The sequence below is a fragment of the Theropithecus gelada genome, chromosome 14 (genome assembly GCF_003255815.1).
Source record: "Theropithecus gelada isolate Dixy chromosome 14, Tgel_1.0, whole genome shotgun sequence".
Lineage (NCBI taxonomy): Eukaryota > Metazoa > Chordata > Mammalia > Primates > Cercopithecidae > Theropithecus > Theropithecus gelada.
Window position 1 is genome coordinate 81,473,953 of NC_037682.1, and position 16,770 is coordinate 81,490,722.

Below are 16,770 nucleotides of genomic sequence, written 5' to 3' on the forward strand. Positions count from 1 at the left end.
TTGGCCATATTATTTGCCTTTCAGGGGCTTTAATTTACTTCTCTGTAAAATTATGGTGACAGAAGTGAAAGGCTTAATGAGATAAGTGATCTGATATTGCTTAGTAAACCATTACAGTTCACGATATGTGTAGTACAATGGTTCAAAAGAAGACATAGCCTGGAATCTAGGAAACGCCATAATTTCCTACAACCCATAATATGAGATAGAGAGGGCTTAGAGTTCTAAGTTACTCACAAAAAAATGAAAGTGAGAGAGGACTAGAATGCTAAAACGCCTAAAAGTTTATTTAGAGGATTTATAAGGTCCTTCAAGTAATCAAGTTAGAGGTAGGTGAAGAGTCCGGACTTATTACAAAGTTATAGTAATTAAGAATGTATAGTATTAGCAAAAGAAAAGAAAAATAGATTAATGGAACAGAATAGAGAGCCCAGAAATCCACCCACATTAATACAGTCCATTTATCTTTGGCAAAAGAGCAAAAGCAATACAAAGAAGAAAATGCCTTTGTCACAAATGGAGCCGAAACAAGGAAGAGTTCACATTCAAATAAATAAATCTAGACATAGACTTTACACTCTTCACAAAAATTTACTCAAAATGAATCACAGACCCAAATGTAAAATGCAAAACTATAAAACTCCTCAAAGGAAACACAGGAAAAATGTCTATATGACTTTGGGTTTGGTGATGGCTTTTTAGACACAATGTCAGAGACATGATAAATGAAAGAATTAATAAGCTGGACTTCCTTAAAATTAGAATTTCAACTCTGCAAAAGACGTTGTGAACACCGTGAGAAGATAAGCCACAGACTGGGAAAAAGCATTTGCAAAAGACATATCGATAAAGGATTATTATAAAAATATATAAAGAACACTTAAAATTCAATAACAAGAAAACAAACAACCCAATTTAAAAAATGGGCCAAAGATCTTAATAGATACCTCACCAAAGAAAATATACAGATGGCAAACAAGCATATGAAAAGATGATCCACATTATATATCATCAGAGAAATGCAAATTAAAATGATGAGTTACCACTACGTACCTATTAGAATGACCAAAATCCAGAATACTGACAACACCAAATATTGGTGAGATTGCACAGCAACAGAAATTCTCATTCACTGTAGGTGTGGGATGCAAAAAATGGCACAACAACATTGGAAGTGAGTTTGGTGGTTTCTTAAAAACTACACATATTCTTATCCCATGATCTCGCAATCACACTCTTGGATATTTACCCAAAGGAACTAAAAATGTATGTCCACACAGAAACATGCACATTAAAGTTTACAGCAGCTTTATTCATTATTGCCAAAATCTGGAAGCAACCAAGATGTCCTTCAATAGGTGAATAGATTAAAAAACTGTGGTACATCCAGACAAGGGAATATTATTTACCACTATAAAAAGATGAACTCTCAAGCCATGAAAAGACACAAAGGAAACTTAAATTCATATTACTAAGTGAAAGAAGCCCATCTGAAAATGCTACATATTGCATGAGTTCAACTCTATTACATTCTAGAAAAGGCAGAATTACAGAGACAGTAAAAAAGAAAATCAGTGGTTGTCTGGGGTTAGTGGGAAAGGAAGGTCACAAATAGGCAGAGCACAGAAGATTTTTAGGGCAATGAACTATTCTGCATGATACAATAATGGTGGGTACAGGTCATTACACATTTGTACAAACTCATAGAATGTATAGCATCAAATGTGAACCCTGATGTAAAGTATGAACTTTAGGATATAATGATATGTCAATTAATGTAAGTTTATCAATTGTAAAAATTTGTACCACTCTGGCACGGGATGTTGATAATGGGGGAGGCTATACATGCATGAAGACAAATGATATATGAAAACTCTCTATATATTCCTCTCAATTTTGCTGTGAACCTAAATCTGCCCTACAGAAAAATAGTCTTTAAAAAAATTTTAAGAGAAAAACAAATGGACAGGAAGCTAAAATGACTTAAGTAACAAGCAAGGACAAGTTTCCAAAGAAGTAAAACAAAGGATGTCTAGGTGTGACACAACAATGGCACAGGTATAAAATATTATTTAAACAAAACTCTCCCTGTCATATAGCTTCATCAATACCCAAATGTATAGTAAAATAATCCTTTGATATTAAATTAAAAGTTTATATATTAACTACATACTCTATGGCTACAAAATGCAAAGTCATCTATAGAAGAATTACTATCCTTTCTGAATTTCTCTGAAAAAAAAAAGTCATAGGTAACAGCTATAGAAAATACATCATTAAGGGATATATTCACTTTTTTAAAGGACCTCTTAGGTGAAAAGAATTTGGGGCTTCTAATTTTAGGCACAAGGAAGCAGCTAGCCCAAGCACTTTGCATAGATTTTCTCATTTGATTCTCAAAACGAAACAATGTGGTAGGTAGAGTCATCCCTATTTTACAGATAAGAAATCTGAAGTAAAGAAGGGTAATATAGCAAAAGTCAGACCACTAGTGACTGACAGAATGCAAATCCTCTGTAATATAAGCTCATGCTATCTCAGTCGCTTGGTTGCTCTCCAGTAGAACCAGAATACTTGGACATGATTACAGTTTAGAACAAATTGAGTCATGAATATGCTGGTTTCCTGATTCTCCTCCATTTCTGACTTTTCACTCTCCCTCTCCCTAATCTATCTCTGACCCTTACTACACCCTTGGTCCTTATCTCACCCTCACTAAAGTACTAATCCTATCCTTCAACCTCTCTCCATCTATCACCTGCAGAAGTGGAACTATCAATTGGAAGAAATTCAGAGATAAAACAATGAAATTACCTGTTTCAACAATGCTTGGCAATTTTTTACAAAGCTAAAAGTATAATAATTGCTTGGCAATAACTGTATCAAAACATTCCTGAGTCAAAATGGCCCTACTATCAAAACAGCTATGTCATCAAATAATGGTCTGGTGAAAATACCAGGTGCTATGCCTCTGAAATAATTAACCCTTGCAATTATATATTACAATTACTAATTCTATCCTAAGAATTTCTATTCATTTTCTCATTTTAGTCTTAAATCTGAGAGGTAAGTCCTGCTGTCCATCAAAACGGCAGGGGTTGCAATCCTAGTCTCTGATAAAACAGACTTTAAACCAACAAAGATCAAAAGAGACAAAGAAGGCCATTACATAGTGGTAAAGGGATCAATTCAACAAGAAGAGCTAACTATACTAAATATATATGCACCCAATACAGGAGCACCAAGATTCATAAAGCAAGTCCTTAGAGACTTACAAAGAGACTTAGACTCCCACACAATAATAGTGGGAGACTTTAATATCCCACTGTCAACATGAGACAGATCAACGAGACAGAAAGTTAACAGGAATTGAACTCAACTCTGCACCAAGCGGACCTAATAGACATCTACAGAACTCTCTACCCCAAATCAACAGAATATACATTCTTCTCAGCACCACATCACACTTATTCCAAAACTTACCACATAGTTGGAAGTAAAGCACTCCTTAGCAAATGTAAAAGAACAGAAATTATAACAAATTGTCTCTCAGACCACAGTGCAATCAAACTAGAACTCAGGACTAAGAAATTCAGTCAAAACCGCTCAACTACATGGAAACTGAATAACCTGCTCCTGAGTGACTACTGGGTACATAACGAAATGAAGGCAGAAATAAAGATGTTCTTTGAAACCAATGAGAACAAAGACACAACATATCAGAATCTCTGGGACACATTTAAAGTAGTTTGTGGAGAGAAATTTATAGCACTAAATGGATACAAGAGAAAGTAGGAAAGATCTAAAATTGATACCCTAACATCACAATTAAAAGAACTAGAGAAGCAAGAGCAAACACATTCAAAAGCTAGCAGAAGGCAAGAAATAACTAAGATCATAGCAGAACTGAAGGAGATGGAGACACAAAAAACCCTTCAAAAAAATCAGTGAATGCAGGAGCTGGTTTTTTTTAAAGATCAACAAAATTGATAGACCGCTAGAAAGACTAATAAAGAAGAAAAGAAGATTCAAATAGATGCAATAAAAATGATAAAGGGGATATCACCACCGATCCCACAGAAATAAAAACTACCATCAGAGAATAATATAAACACCTCTATGCAAACAAACTAGAAAATCTAGAAGAAATAGATGAATTCCTGGACAAATACACTCTCCCAAGACTAAACCAGGAAGAAGTTGAATTCCTAAATAGATCAATAAGAGGCTCTGAAATTCAGTCAATAATTAATAGCCTACCAATCAAAAAAAGTCCAGGACTGGACGGATTCACAGCTGAACTCTACCAGAGGTACAAGGAGGAGCACGTACCATTCCTTCCGAAACTATTCCAATCAACAGAAAAAGAGGGAATCCTCCCTAACTCATTTTATGAGGCCAACATCATCCTGATACCAAAGCCTGGCAGAGACACAACAAAAAGAGAATTTAGGCTAATATCCCTGATGAACATCAATGCAAAAATCCTCAATAAAATACTGTCTAACCAATTCCAGCAGTACATCAAAAAGTTTATCCACCATGATCAAGTGGATTTCATCCCTGGGATGCAAGGCTGGTTCAACATACTCAAATCAATACATGTAATCCAGCATATAAACAGAACCAAAAACAAAAACCACATGATTATCTCAACAGATGCAAAAAAGGCCTTTGACAAAATTCAACAGCCCTTCATGCTAAAAACTCTCAATAAATTTGGTATTGATGGAACGTATCTCAAAATAATAAGAGCTATTTATGACAAACCCACAGCCAATATCATACTGATGGGCAAAAATTGGAAGCAGTCCCCTTAAAAACTGGCACAAGACGGATGCCCTCTCTCACCATTCCATTCAACGTAGTGTTGGAAGTTCTGGCCAGGGCAATCAGGCAAGAGAAAGAAATAAAGGGTATTCAGTTAGAAAAGGAAGAAGTCAAATTGTCCCTGTTTGCAGATGACATGATTGTATATTTAGAAAACCCCATTGTCTCAGCCCAAAATCTCCTCAAGCTGATAAGCAACTTCAGCAAAGTCTCAGGATACAAAATCAATGTGCAAAAATCACACACATTCTTATACACCAATAACAGACAAACAGAGAGCCAAATCATGAACGAACTCCCATTCACAATTGCTTCAAAGAGAATAAAATACCTAGGAATCCAACTTACAAGGGATGTGAAGGACCTCTTCAAGGAGAACTACAAACCACTGCTCAATGAAATAAAAGAATTCAAAAACAAGTGGAATAAGATTCCATGCTTATGGGTAGGAGGAATCGATGTTGGGAAAATGGCCATACTGCCCAAGGTAATTTATAGATTCAATGCCATCCCCATTAAGCTACCAATGACTTTCTTCACAGAATTGGAAAAAAACTACTTTAAAGTCCATGTGAAACCAAAAAAGAGCCCGCATTGTCAAGACAATCCTAAGTCAAAAGAACAAAGCTGGAGGCATCATGCTATCTGACTTCAAACTACACTACAAGGCTACAGTAACCAAAACAGCATGGTACTAGTACCAAAACAGAGATACAGACCAATGGAACAGAACAGAGACCTCAGAAATAATACCACACATCTACAACCATCTGATCTTTGACAAACCTGAGAGAAACAAGAAATGGGGAAAGGATTCCCTATTTAATAAATGGTGCTGGGAAAACTGCCTAGCCATATGTAGAAAGTTGAAACTGGATCCCTTCCTTACTCCTTATACAAAAATTAATTCAAGATGGATTAGAGACTTAAATGTTAGACCTAAAACCATAAAAACCCTAGAAGAAAACCTAGGCAATACCGTTCAGGACATAGACATGGGCAAGGACTTCATGTCTAAAACACCAAAAACAATGGCAACAAAAGCCAAAATTGACAAATGGGATCTATTTAAACTAAAGAACTTCTGCACAGCAAAAGAAACTACCATCACAGTGAACAGGCAACCTACAGAATGGGAGAAAAATTTTGCAATCTACTCATCTGACCAAAGGCTAATATCCAGAACCTACAAAGAACTCAATCAAACTTACAAGAAAAAAACAAACAACCCCATCAAAAAGTGGGCAAAGGATATGAACAGACACTTCTCAAAACAAGACATTTATGCAGCCAACAGACACATGAAAAAATGTTCATCATCACTCGCCATCAGAGAAATGTAAATCAAAACCACAATGAGATACCATCTCACACCAGTTAGAATGACAATCATGAAAAAGTCAGGAAACAACAGGTGCTGGAGAGGATGTGGAGAAATAGGAACACTTTTACACTGTTGGTGGGATTGTAAACTAGTTCAACCATTATGGAAAACAGTATGGCGATTCCTCAAGGATCTAGAACTACATGTACCATATGACCCAGCCATCCCATTACTGGGGATATACCCAAAGGATTATAAATCATGCTGCTATAAAGACACATGCACACATATGTTCATTGCGGCACTATTCACAATAGCAAAGACTTGGAATCAACCCAAATGTCCATCAGTGACAGAGTGGATTAAAAAAATGTGGCACATATACACCATGGAATACTATGCAGCCATAAAAAAGGATGAGTTTGTGTCCTTTGTAGGGACATGGATGCAGCTAGAAACCATCATTCTTAGCACACTATCACAAGAACAGAAAACCAAACACCGCATGTTCTCACTCATAGGTGGGAACTGAACAATGAGATCACTTGGACTCGGGAAGGGGAATATCACACACCGGGGCCTATCATGGGGAGCGGGGAGGGGGGAGGGATTGCATTGGGAGATATACCTAATGTAAATGACGAGTTAATGGGTGCAGCACACCAACATGGCACACGTATACATACGTAACAAACCTGCACATTGTGCACATGTACCCTAGAACATAAAGTATAATAATAATAATAATAATAATAAGTTGAGGATCAGAGAGGTAACGTCACACATTAAAATAGAAGGGCAGCTGGGGATAGAACCTATGCATGGATTCCTCAGAGTCCATGTACTTCATCACTATGTTTCTTACTTTCTGTTCCAAAAATTTGAAAAGTATCATCTAAAAGCTCAGGATCAAAATGTATTTTAAAAGGATTTATAATAATACAAAGATCATTGCTTTATTTTTTAATTTAGAAAAGAGCAGGATAAAGCTTCGCAAATTTTGACATTTGTTTTTCTACCAAATATTAATACCAAAAAACATCAATCACATATAATTTGGGATGGAATCCTAATCTACTAATGAGTATTTCAAATTCTAATTTTCATTCATTTGGCCAGGCATGGTGGCTCCTGCCTATAATCACAGTGCTTTGGGAGGCTGAGGCAGGCAAATTGCTTGAGCTCAGAAGTTCGAGACCAGCCTGGGCAACATGGTGAAAGCCCGCCTCTACAAAAAATACAAAAATTAGCCAGACGTGGTGGCACACGCCTGTAGTCCCAGCTACTCGGGAGGCTGAGTTGGGAGGATGGCTTGAGCCTGGGAAGTGGAGGTTGCAGTGAGCCAAGATTGTACCACTGCACTCCAGCCTGGGCAACAGTGTCAGACCCTGTTTCAAAAAAAATAAATAAATAAAATAGAGGGTTCATGCATTTAAACTCATGTCATATCATCACTTTCAGACCTGAAAACGTTTAGTCTGTTTCTTCCAGTATTTCTAAGTGAAATTACTTACTTTCAGGAAATAGTCATTATCAGTTTGGGGGACAGCTTTTGGATATCGTAATGTAAAAATCATAACACACATCCATTTTCTGTAGTTCCCCATAGACAGCCCTTTTTAAAAACATGGAAAGAACTGCTAAGCTATTTAATAAGAAAATATTAAGTTGCTGACAGTAGATAATGTACAGAACAATAAAATCACACATTTTCCACGTATAATTTTACTTGTGTTTTAAAACACAAACCACGCTACGATCTTACATTGTTCAACATTAATGGCATTATATGTTAATATATCTGCAGACAGTTATCCCAAATTGTCATCACTGGTTGCTCCGGAAGAATAAGATTAGGGAAAACTTTCTCTGATAATTCTGCATATGTTGGAATGTTTACATTTTAAATGTGTAATTCTAACAAATTATTTAATAACTTTGGCTTTCTCACCTGAGAAAATACAGATAGTAACACCACAGGTAATATGGAATGTTCTGCTTTTATCCAACAATCTCCTGGTTCTCCTGCTTGGAACCTAAACAAAAATCATTTATTATGGTAAAAATAATGCAACAAATGTGATAAAAATTCTTCAGGATAGCATTGTTCATTGTGTCAAAATTTTTAAAATATGTCAGAAGCCTATTAATCAAAAATTGGTGAGATAAATTAGGATCTATCCAGTTAATGGAAAACCTAAACCATTAAAAATAAATGTTAGAAGGCTATATAATCCATATGGAAAGATGTTTAAGACACATTGTTAGGTAAAAAAAAGTTACAAAACATAAACTACACAGTGATCTTATATTGATCAACATTAATGGTATTATATGTTAGTGTATCTGCAGGCACTTTCCACAAATTGTCATTAGTGGTTGTTCTGGCAGAATAAAATGAGGGTAAACTTTCTCTGATCATTTTGTATATTTCTGGAATGTTTAAGTTTGGAAATCTATATGATTTACTTTTGTAGTCAAAAAATAAGATTATTTTAAAATGAAGCAATCTCATCTATAGTTTGAAATGCCTGCTTGATCTTATAACAAATTAAAATGTCAAGCACCTTTGAATCACTGTTTCACACTCGGGGCAAATCTTTAAGAATTATTTAATACTGAGGGACTTAGGTGGGAACTTGTCATTCCCTGCCACTTATCTTCTCTTTCTCCAAGCCAAGCCAATAGCCAACCACAGGGATCAAAACTTAGCAGTTTAAATGGTAGGCAACCTAGAGAGAGTTATTTTCACAGATTACTGCATTAAAAGGAAAGAGTTTCTAAATATAATTACGTAGAAAGGGTTGAGAAGTTTTCCTAGAGTAAATCTGCATATATTAAATTCATAGAACATCAAAGTGGTCTCAAGTTAACAACTCCTTTTAAAATATCATTATCTATCCAGTGGTGCCTTGCTTAGTGAATCTTACAGAAGAAGAATCAAGATGCATACACACACAGTCACACATATACACAAAAACAAACAAAGACAAAAAAGAATTTTTGTTGAGTTTTAGCAGAATGACGGTTTTCCTGTTTTCTTACATACTTCATTTTACAACACTACATATAACAAATGGCATCACTGTTTAATCAAGACATGTTTCTCAAGCCTATTACACACTTCAGAATGACTATGTGTGTTAAGCAGAGATAAGTTGTTGCCAACACCAGCAATCATTTTGTGTATTGCTCAGAATCCAAAGGACTCTAGTTTGCTCACCTATATTTAGCTAAGTGAAAATACAGAATCTCAGTAAGACATGACATAATGGAAAGAACTCAAATTAGGATTGACCTTAGCTCTGCCATTCACTAGTCTCGAAGTTACTCAAAGCCTCTATGCCTGAGGTTTCTTGTGTGTGAAATGAAACTAACAATACCTGATTCCCGAATCCCTGTAAGTATTTGCCAGCGTGTATGTGAAATACTAAGCATAGTGCTGGAAATATCCGTTAATAATATTACTATTATCATCTGCCCTTATCTGGTGTTGCAGAATAATTCACAGATCAACTTGACAGGTGACATGGCTTTTACCATCATCTTAGAAGAAATCACTTCAGCCAAAAGTCAGACTATGAAAACTAAACAAACTAATATGCGACTGTTACACTTGATTTTTATGCTGGAATTTGTAACTAGGACTGTTTTTTCTTACCTTCTGTGATCCTCGGAGGAAAGCCAAGAGTATTCGGCACATGGGTAAAAGGATAAGGCTGCAGTTGAGGTTAAGAACAGATGCGGAGGCTCTGCTTAGACACAATCCTAGCTGAACAAATAAGGCAAGGTCAGCACACAGTTAAGTACAATAGTAAAGCCTTGACCTGGCTCTACAAGCTACAGGTCTTACCCTATTGCTCTTTTAAGAATCATGCCAAATACCAACTCCTTCAACAGCCTTGAATAGTCTTCCCTTTTCCTCTCACTAAAACCCCCTATGAACAACTGTTTTCTTTCTGTTCTGCACTGCCTTAAGACTTAGTACTCCTCGCATTAACGATAATGTTACAATCACCTGTAAACACTGTTCCCACAGAAACTCCATTTCTTGTTCTGCCCCTAACCCACTGTTCTGGCTGTTAAGAGTCTTAAGAGTTTCTGTATATACTGCACCTCCACATGCATGTGGTGTTGGACCCTTTGTTCACTGATAACGTCAGTTTTCAAGCAAGTTTTTCATGTGTGTTCTCTCTCTCTGGAACACTCTCAGTCTCCACACAACCCACCCATTTACACACCACAGCTTTTCTCCAAGCTCTGCTTATCACTAACTCTATTCATCTTTCTGGTCACATAGTAAGCACGACTCTTCTAGAGTTCTTTCCTGGCCGCAAACTAGGCAAGAACCCACTGGTATACATGCACTCATTGCTTTCTGTACTTCCCTGATTATGTCTCTAATCTTCTTTCTAATCTTTTTAAAAATTTTTATTTTGTTTTTAATTGACAAATAATAATTATATATGTATGGGTACAATATGATGTTTTAATACATGTATATATCATGAAATGATCAAATCAAGCTATTTTACATATACATCCCCCAAAACACTTATTATTTCTTTGTCATAAATTTATTTATTTATTTATTTTATTTTATTTTTTTGAGGCAGGGTCTCACTTTTTCTTCCAGGCTGAGCGCAGTGGTGCCATATGGGCTCACTGTAGCCCTTTCCTCCTAGGTTCAAGTTATCCTCCTGCCTCAGTCTTATGAGTAGTTAGGACGACAGATGCATGCCATGTGGTGAGCATGTTTAAAATCCATTCTTAGTCGGGCATGGTGTAATGCACCCATAGTCCCAGTTACTCTGGAGACTGGGGCAGGAGGATTGCTTGAGCCCAGGAGCTTGAGTTTGCAGTGAGTCATGTTAATGCCACTGGAGTCCAGCCTGGGTGACGGGGTGAAACCGTGTCTCAAAAAATAAAAAAAAAATTAAAATGCACTCTTAGCTATTTTGAAAAATACAATACACTATTATTAACTATAGTCACCATGTTGTGCAATCGATGACCAGGCCTATTTCTTCTAACCGAAACTTTGTACACTCTGTCCACTCCCATCCCCACCCTCTGGTAACCACCATTCTACTCTCTACTTCTATGATTTCAACTCTTTTAGATTCAAAATGTAAGTGAGATCATACAGTATTTGTCTTTCTCTGCGTGGCTTATTTCACTTAGCATAACATCCTCTAGATAATCCATGTTGCTAAAAATGACCAATCTTAAATAAGATGGTGCCTTGAAAAAACTGAGATTCATATATTTGACTATGTCTTGGGAGGAGGATATATCCATTATTTTAAGCACCATTTTCATTTGGTGATAGCTAACTTAAAGCATTATCTTCATATGTTCACACTGAAAGCATTATGTTCATACTACAACAAATGAAGAATATAATGGAATAAAAATGCAGAAATGTTAGCAAAAGCACACCTATTTCTTATTATTAGCCACACATAGTTTGGATCAATTTATGCTTATTAATACATTAAACCTCTTTCTGCAACCCTAGGAAGTAATTAACAATATTATCTTTCTTCTTAAAAGAAAAGGAATATTGAGTGATAATGAAGTTAAGAATTTACCCAACATAAGACAATCAGAAAGTTGTGGAGCCAGAATTCAAACCCAGATACTCTGACTCCAGCATTTATACTATTAACCCCTACTTTATCGTGTTGCTAAATTGCCTTTAAAAAGAAAATGTCCAGAAGGCACATATTAGGTAATAAACATTTTGTTGAATGACTTGATGAATGAACAAACATTTGAGGTAAGTGGTTTTAGACAACCATCCTAGATAAGACTTCCCTCCTAGTAACCCTCTCCAGCCCCAATAAGGTTATTGTTCTTGTTCTTTGATCATTAAAGGAAACTGAGGTATAAATATTTGAGAAGTACTAGACAAGGTCACAGCCTCATATACATTAAGGATTGCCTACACAGTATTATTAGGATGGGATTCCCAGCATAATTATTCTGTTACTTCCATTTAGTGTGTGACATGTTACCTTGAATTTTTTATGTTTTAACCTTTTTCTGTAAGTAAATGTTAAACCCCTCAAGACTAGGGTAAGTATTTCTAAAATGTTTTAATATTACCCTACATTTTTATTTCAATTATCTGTTTATCAACTGCTTTTGAATATATTTTAATGTAATCATCAGATCTACCCTGACAAGCTAAGTAGATGTTATTATTGCCACGTCAGAGATGAAGAGCTGTTACAAAATAATAATAATTAGGTCCACAACAAGAAATCCTGATTCAATGACTTTGGGTAGTGCCTGAACATGGACATTTTTAAAAACTTTCCAGATGATTCTAATATGCCACCTGGGTTGAACACCACTACCTAAGGCTATTTAGCCAACTGTACTCTTTACAAGTTATGAAACAATGGCAACCGTTAAATTATAGCAAGTAAATGTAATTGCATATTTCCAAACTTACTGGCCAAATGTAGCTTTAAAAATACAATTTTTATATTAAAAATACAAAAGTAAATAGTCTAGGCATAAATAAAAAACAAAGCAAGAACAATAAAGATCTCATCTATAGAAAGCTGACATAGTAAGGTACAACAAACAGGTCTACCATCTCTTTATCATCCAGTACAGAACAGTCGCTAGGCTAAGTGTTTTTAATGAATCATTGAAAATATTTCCAAAAACCTTCTGAAGTAAGAACTATTATACTCATTTTTTTTTACAGATGACTTGTATAATATCTTAGAAGCTGTATACCTTGTCCAAAGTCAAACTAGTTGAAAAGGAATTCTGTATGCTGGACTCTATGACTCTTTTCATCTCAGGGTTAAAACTAAGGCAAAAAATGTACTGAAGGATATGGAAGGATAAATACTAAATTGAGAGACATGAGAAAAGCCTAGTCCAATGGCTCCTATAGGCCATATACATTTTCCTTAGTTGCCAGTAAAGTATGTTAGTTAAACAGAGGTCTTGGGTTTCATCTTCTATCAAGCATGACTACATTATTTATTACTTAGTCACGAGTTACCCCTATAGTCCTAGCCAGCACCATTTCCTCTTTAGTTGATAATATGAATTTATGTGTTTGTGTCTTATAAGACCTCAAACTTCTCTGACTTTCTACACATTACCTTAATTCTTATATATTATCACAAGGACATTCCATGGAGAAGCAGAAACCCCAAAGGTACCTCATTTCTCCTTATTACTGCCTCTCAACTCTAGGATCTGGCTTACTCCTCCTTTCTACTCTTTTCCTGCACCCAGGTAGTAAGTTTTTCAAAGGCAGCATCATTATTATTTTTTTTACAGCTATATATCCTCAGCCCTAACAAAATGGTAGTATTCAGTAAATGTTTGTTGAATTGAGCTGAATCTTTAAACACAGATACCATGCTCTGATAAGCATTTTATTTGGTTACAACTCTCAAGTTAGTTCAAATATTTACAATCTTTGTGGCTATTTTATTCACAAAGCTTGTATGTCCACCAATAACTTTAAATTGCTCAGCTTGCAGTATCATGGAAAATATTATGAAGTGGTCACTGAAAATTCCCCACTGTTATCAAGAAGATGAAGTCATATACACACACACACACACACACACACATACACACACACACATATACATATACACACACATATATACACACACACACACACACACAAACATATATATATCAAAAAGCAGGCACCTCAAGAAAATTCCTAGTTACATTATTCTTACTCCCAGAATCTGTAGGCAACTCTATCCATCAAAGTGGGCAATCAATAAATCCTGAGTGAATACACGTATGGGAGCTGAAAAAAAAGAAATTGAACTCATGGAGACAGAGAATAGGCTGAGAAGAGTAGTGGGAAGTGGGGAGATGAAGAGGCAATGGTCAAAGGGTACATGAACTCAGTACCCATTAAAAGGAATAATATCTATTGTTTGATAGTACAATAGGGCAACTACAGTTAACAATAATTTACTGTATATTTCAAAATAACTAAAAGAGTGGAATTACAATTTTCCCAAAATAAAGAAATGATAAATGGTTGAGGTGATAGATATCCCAACTACTCTTACTGCACATTGCATGTTTGTATCAAAATATCATGTGTACTTTATACATATATGCAATTACTATAATAATTAAAAATTAAAATTGTGTAAGAAGGTAAATCTAAGCAAGCTTCAAAAAGAAGTCTTGTGTGAATAAATGAATGGATGAATAGAAATAAATAATAATTTAGAATACATATATTTTGACAAATATAAATGCACAAATATTTTTATTAACAGATTTTGAAAAGACTAAAGGCTTAGTCTGAAAGAAAGTAGGACGAGACCCAAGATGGCTGACTAGATACAGCCAGCAGGAACATCTCACACTGAGAGACAGGGATATGGGGAAGACTAGCAAACTCTGAGCAGATCTTCAGCAGGAAAGCATTGAGAGTGGGTGAAGTGAGGACACAGACAGTGGGCTGAACTTGGGGAGGAAGCTGGGAGCCCTGTAGGGGGCTGTTGAGCACTGGGGCTCGTTCCTGGACCCCAGCAACTCCTGGGGAAGGAGTGAGTTAAATAGGTGAGGAGTGGTCTGTCCTCACCAGAAACCTCCAAAAGTCCCAGCAGCAAGAGAGCCTATGACTCCTACAGACACTTGAGCTGACAGAGAGTGTTGGTAGAGAGGTGGAAGAAACAGGATTCCAGCCTATGCAGAGCCTAGAGGGTTTGGCACAGGAACAGTTGCAGTGGAGCATGGCCAGGGTGCCCATCCCCCAAGACTTTCCATGTCCTTCTAAGTGATGTCAGCCTTTGAGAGACTGTCGGACCTAAGGAGAGCACGGTGGTGTTGCAAATGGGATGGGACCAGTTCAAACTGCACATCCCCTGTCTGCTGGCCTCTCCTGGGTACAGCCTGGCTATATGTTCCTGCTTGAAGCACAGCCTCTGACGCCCAACCAAGTTGCTTCCCAGGGATTATCATCATAGCTCCTTCACTGGAAGACTGTGCCTGTTTGTTGAAGAACTCCAGTAGACCAGCCCCTGACAATGCACACTAGCCAACCTGCAGCCTTGCCCCACTACAGTCTCCCTCTCCCCATGTGGGCAGACCTCACCTCCCTTACCCAGCCAGTACATGTGTGTGAATGCATCCCACTGTGCCACTACAGATGATCCAGAGCTCACTATCTAACCCCTTGCTGACGCAGGAGTGCCCTGTTACACTACCACCAACAGCACAAATGCATACATGGACACTGGCAACTCTGCCTCTGCCACCGCCCTGCACCAGCCACACTGCCACTGCCATAGGCATGAGCATACACAGGACCACTTCAGGCTCACTCCCACCAGTGCACCACCCAAGCCTACAGGGGTGAACCCTGCCAGCACCAGCTTTGTAGAGTTGTGGCCAGTAGACTGGGACACCTGAGCCCCCCAGTGAATCAGATTCCTAACCTCAAAGGGCCAGAGACTGAATCTGGGGGCCTAGTACAGCTGCCCAGAGTTAACCATGCAGTCCAGGAGTGCTGAGCTGATCCTTGGCCCCCTAAAACCTTCCAGAAATAAAGTCAGTCTACTGAACCTACCTTAAACCACAACCAAACTTCCAAAGGCATCAAAGAAAATAAAATTGTAAAAAACTCCATCCAAAGAACAGTAACTTCAAAGACTAAAGGAACATCAGTCCACATAGATGAGAAGGAATCTGGCAACTCAAAAATCTAGAGTGTCTTCTTACTTCCAAATGACCACATTAGGTCCCAAGCGATTGTTCTTAACTAGGCTGAAATGGCTAACATGACAGAAATACAATTCGGAATATAGATAGAAACAATCATCATAGAGATTCAGGAGAAAATTGAAACCAAATCAAAGGAAACTAAGAAATACAGTAAAATGATGCAGGAACTGAAAGATGAAATGACCATTTTAAGTAAGAACCAAACTGATCTGATAGAACTAAAAAACTCACTACTAGAATTTCATAATCCAATCACAAGTATTAACAGCAGAATACACCAAGCTGTGGAAAGAATGTTAGAGTTTGAAGGTCAGTTCACCAAATTAACTCAGACAAAAATAAAGAAAAAAGAATGAATGAAACCTCCAGGAAACATAGGATTAAGTAAAAGGGCCAAATCTACTAACTGGCATCCCTGAGAGAGAGTAAGCAAATTGGAAAACATGTCTGAGGATATAATTCATGAAAATTTCCCCAACTCTGCTAGACAGGCTATCACTAAATTCAGAAAATGCAGAGAACCCCTGTGAGATCCTATACAAGATGACCATCCCCAAAACACAGTCATCAGATTCTCCAAGATCAAAATGAAAGAAAAACTGTTAAAGGCAGCTAGAGAGAAGGGGCAAATCAAAAAACAAAGGGAATACTTTCGGGCTAAAGTGGACCTTTGAACAGAAACCCTACAAGACAGTCAAAATTCGGGGCCTATGTTCAGTATTCTTAAGGAAAAAAACCCCAACCAAGAATTTAATATCCAGCCAAACTAAACTTCATAAACAAAGGAGAAATAAGATACTTTTCAGGCAAGCAATAGCTAAGGAAATTCCTAACGACAAGACCTGCCTTATAAGAGATCCTGAAGGGACTGCTAA

General features: G+C 36.9%; 1 protein-coding gene across 4 annotated transcripts in view; it reads right to left on the reverse strand.

Annotated features, from left to right (window-relative positions):
* NOX4 (NADPH oxidase 4) overlaps window positions 1–16,770 on the reverse strand; it is a 185,749-nt gene that overhangs the window by 134,221 nt on the left and 34,758 nt on the right. For all 4 annotated transcript variants that reach the window (XM_025356495.1, XM_025356493.1, XM_025356494.1 and 1 more), the window contains 2 exons: window positions 9,816–9,926; window positions 8,106–8,190 (listed from right to left, as the gene is read on the reverse strand). In XM_025356495.1, the coding sequence (XP_025212280.1) occupies window positions 8,106–8,190; window positions 9,816–9,926 (196 nt within the window). The remainder of the gene's footprint in view (window positions 1–8,105; window positions 8,191–9,815; window positions 9,927–16,770) is intronic.